The 15,586-nt window shown below is 49.1% G+C and overlaps 1 protein-coding gene across 3 annotated transcripts in view; it reads left to right on the top strand.

The window, feature by feature from the left end:
* Positions 1-15,586, top strand: part of LOC125345313 (fibroblast growth factor receptor 2) — an 81,821-nt gene that overhangs the window by 21,372 nt on the left and 44,863 nt on the right. For all 3 annotated transcript variants that reach the window (XM_048337541.1, XM_048337540.1, XM_048337539.1), the window contains exon 4: positions 6,797-6,920. In XM_048337541.1, coding sequence (XP_048193498.1) covers positions 6,797-6,920 — 124 coding nt within the window. The remainder of the gene's footprint in view (positions 1-6,796; positions 6,921-15,586) is intronic.

Here is a 15,586-nt window from a genome sequence, read left to right as displayed (position 1 = left end):
ATCTCAGCTTTGAGGAGGCTGAGGCCGAGGATTGCAAGTTCCAAGCCAGTCAGGCCTCTGTCGTGAAACCTTGTATCAGAAACAAACAACAACAATTCCTCGAAAGGAAGGAGCGCAGATGTATTGTGTAAATTACCTTAAGGCTCTATGCTTAAGGCATTTCTTTTTTTTTTCTTTTATTTTTTGCCAGTCCTGGGCCTTGAACTCAGGGGCCCGAGCACTGTCCCTGGCTTCTTTTTTGCTCAAGGCCAGCACTCTGCCACTTGAGCCACAGCGCCACTTCTGGCCGTTTTCTATATATGTGGTGCTGGGGAATCGAACCCAGGGCTTCATGTATATGAGGCAAGCACATATTCCCAGCCCTGCTTAAGGCATTTCTAAAACATCTGTGAATTTCATGTTAGACTTAAGGATATCTTATTATGTATATGCAGATCCTCCCAAACCCCAGATACTTCTGGTCTTCTGCATTGGGAGAATCTGTACTAAGGTGTTTATAGTTTATTGAGGTTCTTCTTAGCCAAGAGACTTCGGTTTTCATCCTTGATCGAGCGTTCTGTGCTGTGGACTGGGGCATGTTTGTATCAGCCAGCATCCCTGAGCTGTTCACCTGGGCAGTGGAGTTGCCCGTCCGTCCTCTCTTCCTGTCCCTCACAGCCTGAGGGGGAGGTGGGCACTGGTCTCTTGTCTCTTCTCTGATGACGGCACATCGTGTACTCTAATGGTGACAGGTGCCTAGATGTTGTTCCTGAGCTTTCGTGTTCAAGGCTAGCATTCTAGCACTTGAGCCATCCATAGCTCTGCTTCCAGTTTTCTGACCGTTAAGAATCTCTGGGGGGATTTTCCTGCCCAAATTGGCTTTCAACTGCAACCCTCAGATCTTGGCTTCTCTGAGTAGCTAGGGTCACAGGCCTGAGCCACTCATGCCAGCCGCTCCCTGCTTTATTTTGAAAGCACTGTTACAGTCAAGTCCGAATCACGGTGCCCACCACGGCTCTCTAAGGTCATGGAAACATCATTTAGCCAAGAACTACTAGTGAGAGTGAAACGAGAGGTTTCATATTCTCCTTCCTACAACCACTGTGGGTTGTAAGACTTTAAAAAAAAATACAGTAAGGTATTCCTAACAGAAAAATTACAATAGTTAAACGATTTTAAGTTAGGTAGGTGTTAATTAAATTTACAGTGTTGTGTAGCTCTTACTGCTGTTTCCATTTTTTCCAAACACACTAGGTACCAATGAAGTTATAACCTCTCCTTCTCCTCCTCCAGCCCATCCTTTTTCTTTTTGGCCTTTGGATTTGCCTATTTCAGATACATCACGTCATATAAATGAAATCATAGGACATTTGTCCTTTGGTTCTGGCTTATTTCACATTATAGGAATGTAAGATTCATCTATGTAGTCGCCCCAAGTACGTTCATTTTTAAGGTAGAATAGTATTCCATTGAATAGGCATACCACATTGTATTGGAACAAACATCACGAATAATGCTGAGCGTTGGTCTTCACATTGGTGTGACAACGAACCACGGCACGTGCCAGCCCACACATGTGCACCCCGCTTGTGCAAATGCACTCGGAAGGGATGGTTTGGGGGTGCTGTGCGTCTTCATGACACCTGGTCTGCGTTGCGCTGTAGTTTGTGGGTGCCTTCGGGAAGGCCAGGGTTCCCCGTGCCGTGTGGCAACCAGTTAGGGATCTGCCTCACACCCCCACCCCGGTCCGCCTGGCACGGAGGCCGGCCGCTGGTGTTTGTTCTACTTGTTATCGAACACATGGGTGTTTGGAAATGTCTGAATGTTTTTTCTCAATGTGAAAGCCAAACATCCAGGTGACAGACTGGGTCTGTGACCTTTGCCTTTTCGGGTTTGGTGCCCCACAAGCTAAATCCGTAATTCCCAGTTGGCACCCCAGGGCAGCTTGGGGGATTTGGGAGCTTTGGGTAACAGAAGAATTCTGAGCAAACCTGTCTGGGCCACCTTTTGTCTGTGCACAGACAGAGAGTGGAGTGTTTATAGAATCTACTCTGTGTGTGTGTGTGTGTGTGTGTGTGTGTGTGTGTGTTTACAAGTAAGGGAGTTCAGGCCCTGAGCTTCAATCTGCTTTGTTTCAATACTGAAATGTTATTTTTAAGAAGACTTTAGTGAACATAGTTTTGAAACTCGGTGCTCACCGATTCTGTCACTTGGCAGATGGGATATACTGATGAGTTCTACACAGATTTGGCCCTGTGCGGGAATGAAAATAAAGCAAGGCGGGGGGCGGGGGGCTGGCGTGAGATTTCTCTCATCCCTGGCTTTCACGTTTCATTGGCTAGAGACTTGCAGACTCTGAAGTTCTGCAGGGCAGGATTGAGGACGGTGGACCAACTGTTCTGTTTTACTTTATGTTGAATGTGTGCAATTTCTGTTAAGCTTGAAAAGGGAGAAAAAAGTAAACAGTCACAACTGTACAGGTAATTAAGTACCTTGTTAACAATTTTGTATACTTCCTCTCAGATCTCAGCCTCGTTCATGTGAGCATGCGGATAGATGGCTTTAGGCCTAAAGCACCTGTAGATTTGTGCTCTGGGTTATTTCTAACCCAGTGGATCTGTTATGAATACCCTTAGATTTAATCTATCCCCCCCCCCAGTCCTGGGGATTGAACTCGGGGACTAGGCACTGTCCCCGAGCCTCTTTGTGCTCAAGGCTAGTGCTCTACACTTGAGTCACAGTGCCACTTCCCGCTTTTTCTGAGTAGTTTATTGGGGTTAAGAATCTCACCGACTTTCCTGCCCTGGGTAGGCTTTGAACTGGGATCCTCAGATCTCAGCCTCCTGAGGAGCTAGGCTTGCAGGCGTGAGTCATGGACGCCTCACTTCAACCTCCTTTTTCATATGCCAGTTACTAAAGCCAGATAGCATCCAGTCTCAAGAAGACGACCAAGTTCTTGGACTGTGGGAAGGAGGTTTACATTTGTTCATGTAGAATGAAGTAGATCTTACTCCCCACTCCTCTCTCTCTCTCTCTCTCTCTCTCTCTCTCTCTCTCTCTCTCTCTCTCTCTCGGTGTCAGCACTGGGACTTGAACCTCAGGGCTTCCCACTCTTGCTTAGCTTTTACACTCAAGGCTGGTGCTCTATTACTTGAACCATACCTCCAATTCCAGATTTTTGCTGGTTAGCTGGAGATGAGTCTCTCAGCCTTGTCTCCCTGGGCAGGCAGTCCTCCCATCTCGGCCTCCTGAATAGCTAGGATTACAGGCGTGAGCCACCTTGGTCTGACCGTGACTCCTCTCTTGATGGGATCCAGCATTGTGCTACAGAGTGTAACGAGGAGGCAAGTTCTATTCCTGTGCCTTGAAGCAATCCTGCTATTTTTCTGTGGTCAAGTGTCCTAGAATGGGCATTAACTTGATGTTTTTTTCTTTAAATACATTGATAATTTTAATAAGTGTCACTAGGTTATTTGACAAAAAAGATTTTTGTCAGTTTATGCCCCTAGTCTCCATTTGAGTTTGTAGTTCCCTACAGATGCTCGCGAATTCTGAATGACATTGATCATTCTAATTTCTGCTAATCAGCTGGCAAATAACATCATCTCATTATTGTTTAATTTGCATTTCCCTGGTTGTTAATGAGCTGAGGCATCTTTTCATATGTTTATTGGGTATTTGTCTTTCCTCTGTGAAAGCAGAGGTGGTTTACATACATTTAGCATAGTGGGCAAAATAATCATAACCTTGAAAACCTGAGGTTTTGAAGAACTGAGGTGAAGGGCACATCTTACATTTCTGTTCACAGGGAAATCTTTCCCAGTTTCCCCTGAAGCGTGGTATGGAAGCATAATGATTAGATAGGCCCTAGGATCCCCCCCCCCCCCCCCCACCAAAACTGTGTGCTTGTTTCCCATTTTCATAGAGTGGCTGCGGTAGTTGTCTAGCTTGCTGTTAGCGGTCACTCACTAGTGTAGGATATGCCCTTCAAAGTGCCCAAATGCTCGCACTGGCAGATTCTAAGGACATCCAGCTGGAAAATACTACAAGCTTGTAAAATTTGGGATTGGCGACGTATGTCAAGGAATCAAATACTGGAGTAGCAAAAAGAAAATATGCTGGGCATAGTGGTTCATGCCTATAATCCTAGCAACTCAAGAGGTTGAGATCTCAGGATTGTGATTTAGTTCAAATCCAACCCAGGTGGACAAATCTGGGGGATTCTAATCTCCAGTTAACCAGCAAAAAGTCGCAAGTGGAGATACGGCTCAGATAGTAGAGTACCAGCCTGGAGCAGAAAAGCTAAGCAAGGGCAAGAGGCTCTGAGTTCCAAGTCCCAGTACTGGCACAAAAGATAAATACATTAAATAAAAATTAACAGCACCACACGGGGCGATATTGATCAAGCTTCCGGAGGAGGTAAAGCATGGTGTTTGGTGCTCTCACTGATCAGAAAAGCATCTTATCAGAAGTGCTAACTTAACCCACCTGTGCAGTGTGCATCCTCAGGAAGGAAACATTCCAACCTGCTGAAGAGAGTTCTCGGGTGGAGTGCCCATGGCCCCCACCAGAAGCAGAGCTGACCGTAGGCCCTGAGGGCACAGAAAGGCAGCTGCCAGGCTGAGTCGCCTATGCCAAGATTAAATATCTAGGGCCCAGGGAGCCCAAGTCCTCTCCCCACACGGTTCAGGTTCAGTTCCATTTGGAATACACCGTGTGCCAAAACTGGGTCCAGGCACAAGAAAGACATTGACAGTTTGGATGGGGTCCAGAGGCAGGCACGGCCACGATTAAGGGCTTAGGGGCCTGACATTTGAGCCGGGGCTCAAAGAACTGCATGTTTACGGCAGGGCTAAATGCTGGCTTACGTGGCTTGGTGACGTAACGTCCCTACGCTATCTTCCATCTGACCTGCTTCCCTGAGGCGCGGGACTGCCGTTGCTGAGAGGCCGGGGCAAGGCTCTGTGGGCGCCCATCTGCCTGCAGCTCTAGCCAGGTCCGGCTTCCAGCTCTCAGGTTCCAGCTTGGCTTAGCACCCAGGGAGCCAGGATTCAGGTAGACAGTTCCCATTCCAAGTGGGAAATGGGGGCGGCACGGTCTGGCAGGCTCCCTCTCTCCAAAGGGAAGGCTTCCCGTCTGAACTCAGCTGCTTCTGCAAGGAGCGAGCACCACAGTGCAGAGCACAGCCTTCCTCTGTGGCAGCTCAGATGCCCGTGGATTCATTTGACCATCCACAGCTCACTCGGAGCAGTCACTTCCGGTTGCTGTCTTCTGCAGGCATGGCTTGTGTGCTCCAGGTGCACACAGAGATGTTGCAAGACAGCCTCCGAACCTGCTCCCTGATGGGTGGGTGCATCGCCGTCTCTGCTCGCCTCTTCTGCCCTCTTAGTCCTTAGAACGGAGTCCTGAAGAGATGATTTTCCTTATTCTCTAGTTTAGTTCCATGAGTCACTCCTCTGCTTGCAAAGGCTCTGCTTGCATTATCTGTTTTTAGGCGACCAAGGTTGAAAACACTTATTACACTGCCCTAGCCATGGCTCGGGAGGTCAGCTGAAGTTCCTGAACTGATCTTAGTTGACTTGACTTAAGCCCTAGCTTTTTATTTACTTTTGCTTTCTTTCCATTGGTCTGGGCATGCCAGATCCAGAATACCTGGGAATGATTTGATTGCAACAGAAATAAGAAGGCCTTGAACCGTACGATAGGAAGATTGGCATTTTTGTCCCAGTAAGAAAACATACTTATGCCCATCGCAAAGCATGGTGTACAAGCAGGGTGAAAACATTTGAATCTGGGCTGGGGAGGAGTCACAACTGTTTATTTTGACCCCAGCTCCTTATCTGTGTAGTCTCAAGGAGTTTGCAAACTAACGAATATATAACGTTTAGTTTCTTAAGGATTCATTGCTGCCATATTTGACATTCTGGGTCTATCAGGGACAAACCGCACCATCTCTTCAGCTACCTCCAGGGGTTGGAGGGGCAGACCTAATTTCTAGACATGGAAGGGCCATGATGGAAGAAATGAGGGGCTTGGGAGCTAGAAAGGTCCAGAATGACAGCATCCGCCCCATGGGCTCCTCATAGAAGAAGGCTCAGGGCAGCCCGTGCTGACGAGTGTAAATTCTAGATGGTTCTTTACTGATTGGGGGACGGAGGATGCTCCGTGGACGGGCAGCCTGCTGTGGGTGCTGATGCCGTTCAGGCTGAGGGCTGGTGTTCTGACCACTGGGCTTTCCTGCTCGTCCTTTAGCCTGTGACTGGAGCAGATGCTCTCTACATCCCAAGCCTTAGAGACTGTGTGTGTATGTGTGGGGGGAGGTGCTTTGTTGCTGGGGTTTGAACCCCAAGGCCTGGGCACTGTCCTTGAGCTTTGTTTGCTCCAGGCTAGCACGTTACCACTCGAGCCACAGCGCCACTTTTGGCCTTTTTCTTTTTCTTTTTTTGTGATAAGAATCTCATGAACTTTCCTGCCTGCGCTGATTTCAAACTATGATCCTCAAATCTCACCCTCCGAAGTAGCTACGATTGCAGGCAGGAGCTACCAGCAGCGCCTGGCCTTCCTACCTAGGCCTTTATTTTATTGTCACCGTTCTGATATTAATTATGAGGACAATCCTGTGCCTTCCCTGCCTCCTCTGACTTCTCGTTGGGGCGGGGGGGGGGAGGGGAAGTGGGAAGGACTAGTGCTGGGGTTTGAACCCAGCGCCTTTCTCATGGTGAACTGTGCTGTCAGCACCACACCGTGTCCTGTGAAGTTCCACGCGCTCCGTATTCGGTGCTAAACAACCAACCCGCCTTTCCCTTGCTCTTTCCAGGTCCGCACTCAGCACTGGAGCCTGATCATGGAGAGCGTGGTCCCGTCGGACAAGGGCAACTACACCTGCGTGGTGGAGAACGAGTACGGGTCCATCAACCACACGTACCACCTCGACGTCGTCGGTGAGTTGGCAGCGCCCCGCGTTCTCGGCTGACTCGTGGGGTGCCATCAAAGCGAGACTCGTTTCTCCGCCACGTTGAAGGAGACTTGGCTTGCTTTCGTTCTTTCTAGAAGGCACTTGGCAGTGTTCTATTTCCAGATGAGCCAGTTATTATTATTTTTTGAATGAGTTTTGGAGGGTCGTCTTGGTTCCCAGGCCTCATCTTTTATAAGGTACACGTAGTGTAAAGTGTCTTGACATTCTGGAAATGGAGATTATGCCGAAAACATGGCCCATGTGGGCGGGGAAGGCGAACTGCAGGGCACCTGGGGCTGCGGAGGGGAGGGAGTCATCTTGCAGGGATGGAGACCATAGCTAGCTGGAAATCGGTCCGAGTCCAGGGGCGTTGTTAGACACTGCCGGTCCGGGGTGTGCTCCTGGAAGGAGTTTTGTCTGTGGCGCGGACCATGGATACAAGTTGACCAATACCTTTGGGTTGGAGTGCACAGGTGATGAGCATGTTTATGAGACATCTTCAGATGGTGGAGCCTGTAGCCTTGGAAACACCAGTGAGTTCCCGAGTGTTGCCTGTTGTGGGTTGTTGTTGTCAGTGCCATGTACCACACCTTTTGCCCAGATCCCATCCTTGGGCCCGTTTCGTGAGGTACCTGATTGGTCCGCCATTCGCAATGTTAGTGACTTCTGCTGAAGATCACAAACAGGAGGAGAAGCCCATTCACCTCTGAGAAGCGAATGGCTGACATGAATTCTTGACACGGAGGCACTAGAGACCCACTGATTGGAGAGCACGTGGGTTAGAATGTCTTTGGGCCATGTGGACCAAATTTGGCATGAAGGGTTTCCACTTAAGAAAAGTTTGATTTCAGGATTAAAGCTCTAAAAACCTGATTTTGAAATTAAGTAATTTATCGGGGATGGGGGAAACTGTGCTGTAGCCATCTTCTGAGATTCTGCCTTTACACAGGTCTCTACGTAGTTCATCAACAATGGTTGGGGCCAAGCCAGGGATTGGGAGTCAGGTCAGGGTTGCTCCAGCCCCTGGCTCTGGCTTGCAGCAAGTTTTAGACTGAGTTGTTATGTAAAGCATTCAAAAGCCCCTCACCCCACCTCCCCTTTGAGCTTTCTGGCAGCTCATCCCCTATGAAGCCCTGAAATCTCTCTTAGAGTTTAGGGTTGGGATTTGAATTGGGCTGCTGAATAATGGAATTGTGCTGTCTAATGTTAATCCTCTGGCAATCAGTCTTGTTGAAAAGAGCCGGTGATTCAGCGGGCTAATGCAGAGGGAGCGTGGAGTGTGGAGTAATGCCGAGAGCCCTGATTATGTCACACATTTGGGAGATGGCCCAGCACAACGCTGGCCAATAATGACACAATGCTTGTTGGGAATATCCATTAAAGCTCAAGCCCAATAATTTTCCAAGCCTTGAACCTTCTTTATAAATAGAAGCCAGAAGTCAGTAGAGTCTAAGACATTTTCAGTAAGAATGGAGGTGGGAACTACTCTCATCTTTGCTCAAAAACCCTGGTAATTGCTTGGAGAAGCGCTCAGAAAACAAGAATGGAGCCGGCTGAAGTATTCCATGCAGACTTGCAGGACCAGCAGTCATCTGATCTTCTCTGTAGGGGGAAAGGAAAAGGCTTCAAACTTCAGCAACACATTCCTGGTAGCCCACAAGCCAAATTTAATAGACCACCGCACGACAGTAGCTTCTTGCCTATCTCTCTGTTGCTCAGCCAATCAGAAACTGCCCCGTGAAAATGAACTCCTGCTCTTAATTCATTCTCTCTGGTTTTATTTTTGTTGCTATGATACATAGATTTGTGGTTCAGATATTAGAAAGCATCAGAATGGGTGAGATCTTCTTTATTGAAATTCTTCCTTGGAAAGGCATCTCTATAAGCACTTTAATGTGAGAGCCGTGTAATTGAAGTGACATTCTTGTGTTCTGGAATTAAACAGCAAGCCATTGTCGTACGTGAGGGGAGTCGATATTGTTTGTGAGAGCCCTTTTAGGAGCCTTGCTTGAGCTTCATTAAAATTGACACCATTACTTTTCAGCCATTTACAGCGAGGGAAAATTAGTGCAAAGTTCCACATCTCAGTAATTGTGACAGTAATAAAACAGGCTGCCTTCAAGCAGCTGGAGGGAGGTGCTCAGTCTTTGCCCTGGTCCTTTGCGGCTGAAGCCTTGGGTCTGATAGGGCCCTGCTAACCATAAAGCTCCGCCCAGGATAAGTTATTAACTCGTCTCACTTTCCCTTGTATCTGATCGTGCGCTGAGGCCCATGTATATTAGACGCAAAAGCAGGACAAGTGCCCGGAGCCTGTCAGAGGGCACACCTGGGTACCAGGTGGTTTGGGACATGGTTGTTTGCGTTGTTGAGCCACTGTTATTATCATCGGGACAATTAAGTGGAATGATGAGCCTGCTTCATTCCCATGAGGGGTGTATGAGTTTCCTTGAGCTACTGTAACAAGTGACCCCCAAATGGATTTTTCTTTGAGTGTTACTTTGTGATAACTTTCATTGGCCTCAGCCTGAAGTCTAACCAGAGGGCCATAGGACATGGCGGGGGTCGGGGTGGGGTAGGAGGAAAAGAATTGATCAGCAGCTGACTTACCCATTTTCTGCTGAGGTTTCCATCTCTAATTCTGTCGCTGATGCCAGCCCGGACTGACCTGGTTTCTGGGTGTACAGAAGAGGATGGCATAGTTGGGGTGCTTAAGGTTCATTGAACTGGTCTATTTACCCCTGCTCCTACCCTTTACCCCATCTTATAGCTGAGGAAGTCTAGGCCAACAGGGGCTGAGTGCTTTGTGAAAGAACTTGGAAAACACTGTGTGTGTGTGTGTGTGTGTGTGTGTGTGTGTGTGTGTGTGTGTGTGTGTGGTGGGCCTTGAACTCAGGACCTCGTGCTCTGCTTTGGCTTGTTTTGCTCAAGGCTGCCACACCTCCACGTCTGGCCTTTTTTTTCTTTTAATTATTATTGGCTGGTTGGTTGGAGATAAGAATCTCTCAGACTTGTCTGCCAAGGCTGGCTTTGAACCTTAGTCCTCAGCTGTCAGCTTCCTGAGTGGCTAGGATTACAGGCGTGAGCCACCAGTGCCTGTTCTGGAAAAGGCATTTGAGCTGGGGTCTCAGGTTAGGGCCTCTTGACTCTGATTCAGAAGCCGGATTGCTTTTTTTTTCACTCACAGAGACTGACTTTGCCTTACAACCATGTGCTGTTTGGGCTGGTCGCTCCAGAAACCAGCCAGCGGCCAACCACGGACCTTCTCACCTGTCATGGGTGTCTGGGGACACAAAGTGCCTTGGGAATAGAAATGGAGCCTCTAGATTTGCCAAGGCCAGCCATGTCCTCTCCATTTAACTTCCCAGAAGCTCATCTCTTGCCCCAGAGTGAAAGCGTCGAGCCCTGACTTGCTCAGAAGTAGCGGACAATGGCTGCTGAAACCCTCTCCAACTCTTGCTCAGAACATGCCGGGACTCAGCCTGGCGGCATGAAGAAACCTGCCCTGGGGCTGACCCCTGGGGGTGACTCCGGAGGAGTCCCTTTTCCCCAGGGGCCAGGGTGAGCCCCGCTGACACCTGCCCCCATGCCTTTGGCAGCCTATCCCCAGTGGGAGAAGAAATTTCCCACGGTGCCCCCCACTTTGGGGGTAGCCACGGTCCTGGGGAAGCAAAGGCTCAGTGTGATCACCGAATCAGGCGAAGGAACAGAGGAATCTGTGTCCCTTAAGTCAGATCTGAAGAGTAAATTCTGGGCACACTTAGGGAACCGAGCTCGTTTTTAAGTCCACAAAGAAATATTAGCCTAGCCAGTGAATTCACCAGCGAGTTCACTACCATTAGGATTGCTTCTGCTCATCTCCTGAGGAAGACCGTGTCGGGGCCCTGGTTTCTTTGGTTCTGTGGCTCCAGCAGACCGAGGTCCTGTCTTCCCAAGGGACAGAGAGCGGCCTTGGCGGGAGCGTTTGGGCTAGCAGAACTGCGAACCTCCAGATTATAAGGCACCGAATGCCAACGCTCCATTCTGGGCTGCACATAGCAGGGCTTGGCTCTGGAAGCCCGTGGGGTTCTGAGCCTGACCTCTTACCTGTTGGCCTCCTGGCCAGGCCTGGCTGGATTTTCTCCATATTTATGATCTTAATACCCAAACCGATTCTTTTCCACTTGCCTAAGGTAGGGACATGGTGTTCTGTGCTGGTGTCGGCTGCGTACACGGGCGCTGGAGTTGTCTGCTGGAGGGAGGCAGAAAGCCCCCTCCACTGAAAACGCAGACGCACGCGATCGCGAGGGGACCTGGTGACGCGGAGCCGTGGCACTGGGCCTCCGTGGGCAGCCATTCTGTGGCTTTGTGTGTGTGTATCCCAGGCAGCCATTTTCACCCTCTTTCCAAACCATAGCTGTCACGCTCAGGGTCTCAGGGTGGGTGTCTCCTTGTCAGACAAGGAGTGCTCCTGGGGTGCCGGGGGGTGTCCCCGTTTTCCATCCTGGGCCAAGTGAATGGCTTCGGGAAATCCCGGCACCTCTGCCCTCACCCCTCTTTCTCGATGGGATTGTCATCGTACCGGACGGATGGCCCTTCCTCTTAGCCGGTGACTCTGCGCTTCCTCCCCTGTGTGCCGGAAGGAGAGGTCAGACTCAGTCCCCCGCAGGATGGAGATTTCCAAACCCCCTCTGGCCAGCGGTGTTTAGTGAGCCCTGGGGCGCTGTGGAAACCGCTCCTCACTCCCCTTGCACAACAGGGCTTCCAGGGGCAAAGGCGGGGCGGCGGGATTGCTTTAGATGCACTGATCGGCAAATGGAGATCCCCCTCGCCTACCCCCCAGGAAAGGAATGGCTCTTTGCAGGCGGGGAGAGCAGGGGGTGGCTTGCGGGTACCCGTGTTCTCTGCAGGCCATCAGCTGTCCTTCGGCCCACTGTGGGGGAGGCAGGCCGTGGATGGGGGTGGCTAGGACAGGGCTCATACTTGGTCGGTTGTCTAATCTTTGGCATGGAGGCTGTAGCGTGGGCAGAGGATGTAGGGGTGGTAGAGTCGGGTCAGTGTCTTACAGTTTAATTAAGGTCACTTACCTGGACCACACCTAAGTTAGAGCACAGGGGTGGGGGTGGGGGGTGGAGCTCTTTATCACAACTTACCCGGAAGTAGGAACGCCGCAAGGTTGAGCACCCTCAAAATGAAGTTCCCCAATCCTTCTTAGGGGTGTGTGTGTGTGTGTGTGTGTGTGTGTGTATGTGTGTGTGTATGTGTGTATGTGTGTGTGTCCTACTGATTGTATTGTATTGTAGATCCAGGATTGTAGATCGAAGATTGTCCTGTTGACACTCCTAATTCAGATTTCGAGCCTTTAGATACTAGTTCTTTTTTTTAAATTAAAGATGCTCCATCAGTTTAAGTCCATGCACATAATCCAATATCTGAGAAACTTGCAAATCTGAACGACTTTAAATCTCCAGCATTTTGGAGAAGGCACAGTATGCATCTTCCAGTCAAAAGACCGTTTGCTGAGTAACTTTGTGGGTCTTCATGTACTTGAAATTCCAAAGCAGGAAATCATCAAGGTTTCCTCCGAATGGACTTCATACAGCCTCATCCACAGCCACCTTTAGAAAGTCAAAGACCCCTGTTGGGAAGATTATTTATGCCAACTCCCAGGAAGAAGGCCACATCCCAACCCCTCATTGAGTTTTGAAGTGGTAGGCCCACGGGTTTTGTCCTGGGTTCTGTTTCCCTGAGAACAAACACCCTGTTGTTGGAGCCACCTTCTTCCTGTCTGGTTCATGTTCACAGTCAAGGATAAGGTGGGATGGATGGGGTCCACAGGTAAAGAGCTGCTTTGCTTTGAGAGTTTCTGCTGCATCTTTCCCTGTAGCAGTTGGGAGATGGCAGAGGCTGTAGAGGATATGGTGGGTGGTGGTTCTGTTCCCCCCCTCTGACGAGAGAGAGAGATGAGGTGGGCAGGATGCTGTTATCTTGGTTGGGTGACGAGAACAGAGCAAAGCCCAGTAGTCCATGAGGGAGACAGACCTTGGCCTTCTGGATCTTTCATTTCACGGTGTATAGATCCCGAACGGTCGCAGTGATGAGCTGGAGATCTTGGATCTTAGTAGATGTCTACCTTTTTCATTCTTTTCCCCAGTGCCTCTTCATTGTGTGATTCTCTTAAGTAAGACCCGTGTACCCCACCTATAGTTCAGCTTGTGGCCTAGGCGTGGCCTCTTATCCTATCAGGAAGATCGTGGCCTTCTGAGGGTCAGCCATTGGCTTGTCATGCTTGATATGAAAAAAGAAGTTCTTGTTGCACTAGGCTGACTGAGACTCAAAGCTAGACTAAAGGACCTAGTCCTTTAAGTGTTGTATTTTAGAGCTAGATCTGAGGATTGAGGTTCAAAGCCAGTCTGAGCAGGATAGTCAAGGAGACTCCTATTTCCAGTTGAACGACTTAAAAAATAAGTGGAGCTGTGGCTCCAGTGGTAAAACACCAGCCTTTTGTGAGAAAGCCGAGCAACAGTGTGAGGCTCTGAGTGCCAATAACTGCATGTGCATGCGCATACACACACACTCGTACAAATTATATTAAAGCTTGTATATTTTGTTCATGGTGGTCTGGGGTCTGGGCAATGAGCAGCAGAGACGGGGTTTGGATCCAAGACCCTCGGGATCCGTGGATATTTTGAATAGGGCATCTGGAACCACCATTCCTTTCTGTGGCTGACTTTTGTCCCCAAGAAAACAATGGGTTTATGATTCAAATTCTCATATTGTTTACAGCAGAGGGGGGAAGCATTGCTTGATTGTTCTCTCAGATGGACTAGAAGCTTCTCCTTGCACACCAGGTAGGGTCTAGAAAAGATGGTTCTAGACTTCTGGAAGAAAGATGTTTTAGATGGCCAGAGCAATGAAAGCTGTCAATATTTGTACCGCGGACAACCCCACTATGTCTGTACGTATCGATGTACTTCACTGGCCTGCATGGTACACTGAATGTACCACCATTGTTTATAGATTGTGTATCTTTTGGTTTCTTGTTACAAAACCGAAAAGCCACAGCAGCAAACTTTTGTGCCTACTTATTTATGGGGCACCTGTGTGGGTGTTTTTCTAGGCTAGAGTTTTAAAGTTGGGCTGACTGGATCCTTTTAATTAGATAATTTATGGGACATTTTAAACTTGAGGAACTTCAGGTTCCTGACTTTGACTGGGGGGGCTTTCTGGTATCCTGGGTATGTTTTTTGGTTTCTTTGCAAATCATCTGAGAAGATAACCCTAATGGGAGTTCAGCCTTTCCAACAAGAGGGTATATTTAATCCCTGAACAATTCAAAACAAAGCAGAACAGAGCATGCTCTTTTTCCAGCATGCTCTCACCGCGAAGGGAGCTCAGCTATGTCAGACACCAGCTGATGATCTTGCATTCCTCGCGCGTGGCGTGGCCCTGTCCTGCGATCGAGCGCCGGGCTGGGCCTCCAGGGCTGATGATGCCAGCAGCGCTCTGTCAGCTGTGTTTACCCCGGCTCCTCGGGAGGGAGTCCATGAAGACCTGACGCTAGCATCGACATCAGCATCCGCAGCCCGGCGTAGGGGACACCGTGAGCGCTGTCTAGGGTTACAGGAGAGGACAAGCTCTCATTTAGTAAACCGGACACTGTAAACATACTTAGCTGACTGAGATGTAGGTTTCCCGTGGCCCTAGAAATCTATCTTAATCACACCATAATATTGGCACTTTGTGCGCTTTCTCTCTCCCCCTCTCCCCCTCTGTCTGTCTCTCTTTTGTGTCGGTCCTAGGGCTTGAAATGACCTGGGTGCTGTCCCTGAATGTCATTTGTTCAAGGTTGGTGCTCTACTGCTTGAACCACACCTCCCCTTGTGGATTTCTGATGGCTGATTAGACATGGAGAGTCTCACGGCCTTTCCTTCCCCAGTCTGGCTTTGAACTGTGATCCTCAGAGCCCAGCCTCTCGAGTAGCTAAGATTACAGGAGGGAGCCGCCAGCATCCAAGTACCACGTCAACTTAAAAAAAAAAAAATGTGGTAAGAGATACCTAGCATAAAATTGGCCACTTGATCATGATCCAGTAACATTCAACGCATGTAAAAATTTGTATTTAGTTGCTTTTATTAAGTCGTTGTTAAAAGGGGCTTTGATTCCGTAAGTCAGGTTATGCGAACCGTGCATCCTGATTAACGCCCCCACTTCTACTGTTCCCCCCAATCTGCCTCCCCATCCCTCAGTACATTCGAAGTGCGGTGCGCCCCTTGCTTCTGTACAACTCCAGGCTGTCTTTTTCTTTTCATGAAAGGAAAGGCACCTGGGTGTCCCTGGTGTTTCATACACCCGTTTGTCCCAGCTACCCGGGAGCCTGAGATCCAAAGAATCGTTATTTGAAGCCAGCCCGGGCGGAAAAGTCTGTAAGGCTAGGTAAAATAATGAGTACAAAGCCGGGCTGGAGGTCTGGCTCAAGTGGTAGAGTGTCAATCCAGCAAGTATGGGTCTCGAAGTTCAAACCCCGACACTGCCCTAGGTAGATAAGCCTTTTTTGAACATGAATTTGGTATAACTGTGGCGATCAGAGAGTTGTCAGCTCAAACTGTTCACCTTTTCTGAAGGCATAGAACTCGGTGTGGGGGGGGGGTGTTAAACATTCGGGGTGTCAGTAAC

The sequence above is a fragment of the Perognathus longimembris genome, unplaced genomic scaffold, assembly GCF_023159225.1.
Source record: "Perognathus longimembris pacificus isolate PPM17 unplaced genomic scaffold, ASM2315922v1 HiC_scaffold_5499, whole genome shotgun sequence".
Classification (NCBI taxonomy): domain Eukaryota; kingdom Metazoa; phylum Chordata; class Mammalia; order Rodentia; family Heteromyidae; genus Perognathus; species Perognathus longimembris.
Note: the sequence above shows the minus strand (reverse complement) of the source record. Positions and strands in the feature narration are given on the sequence as shown.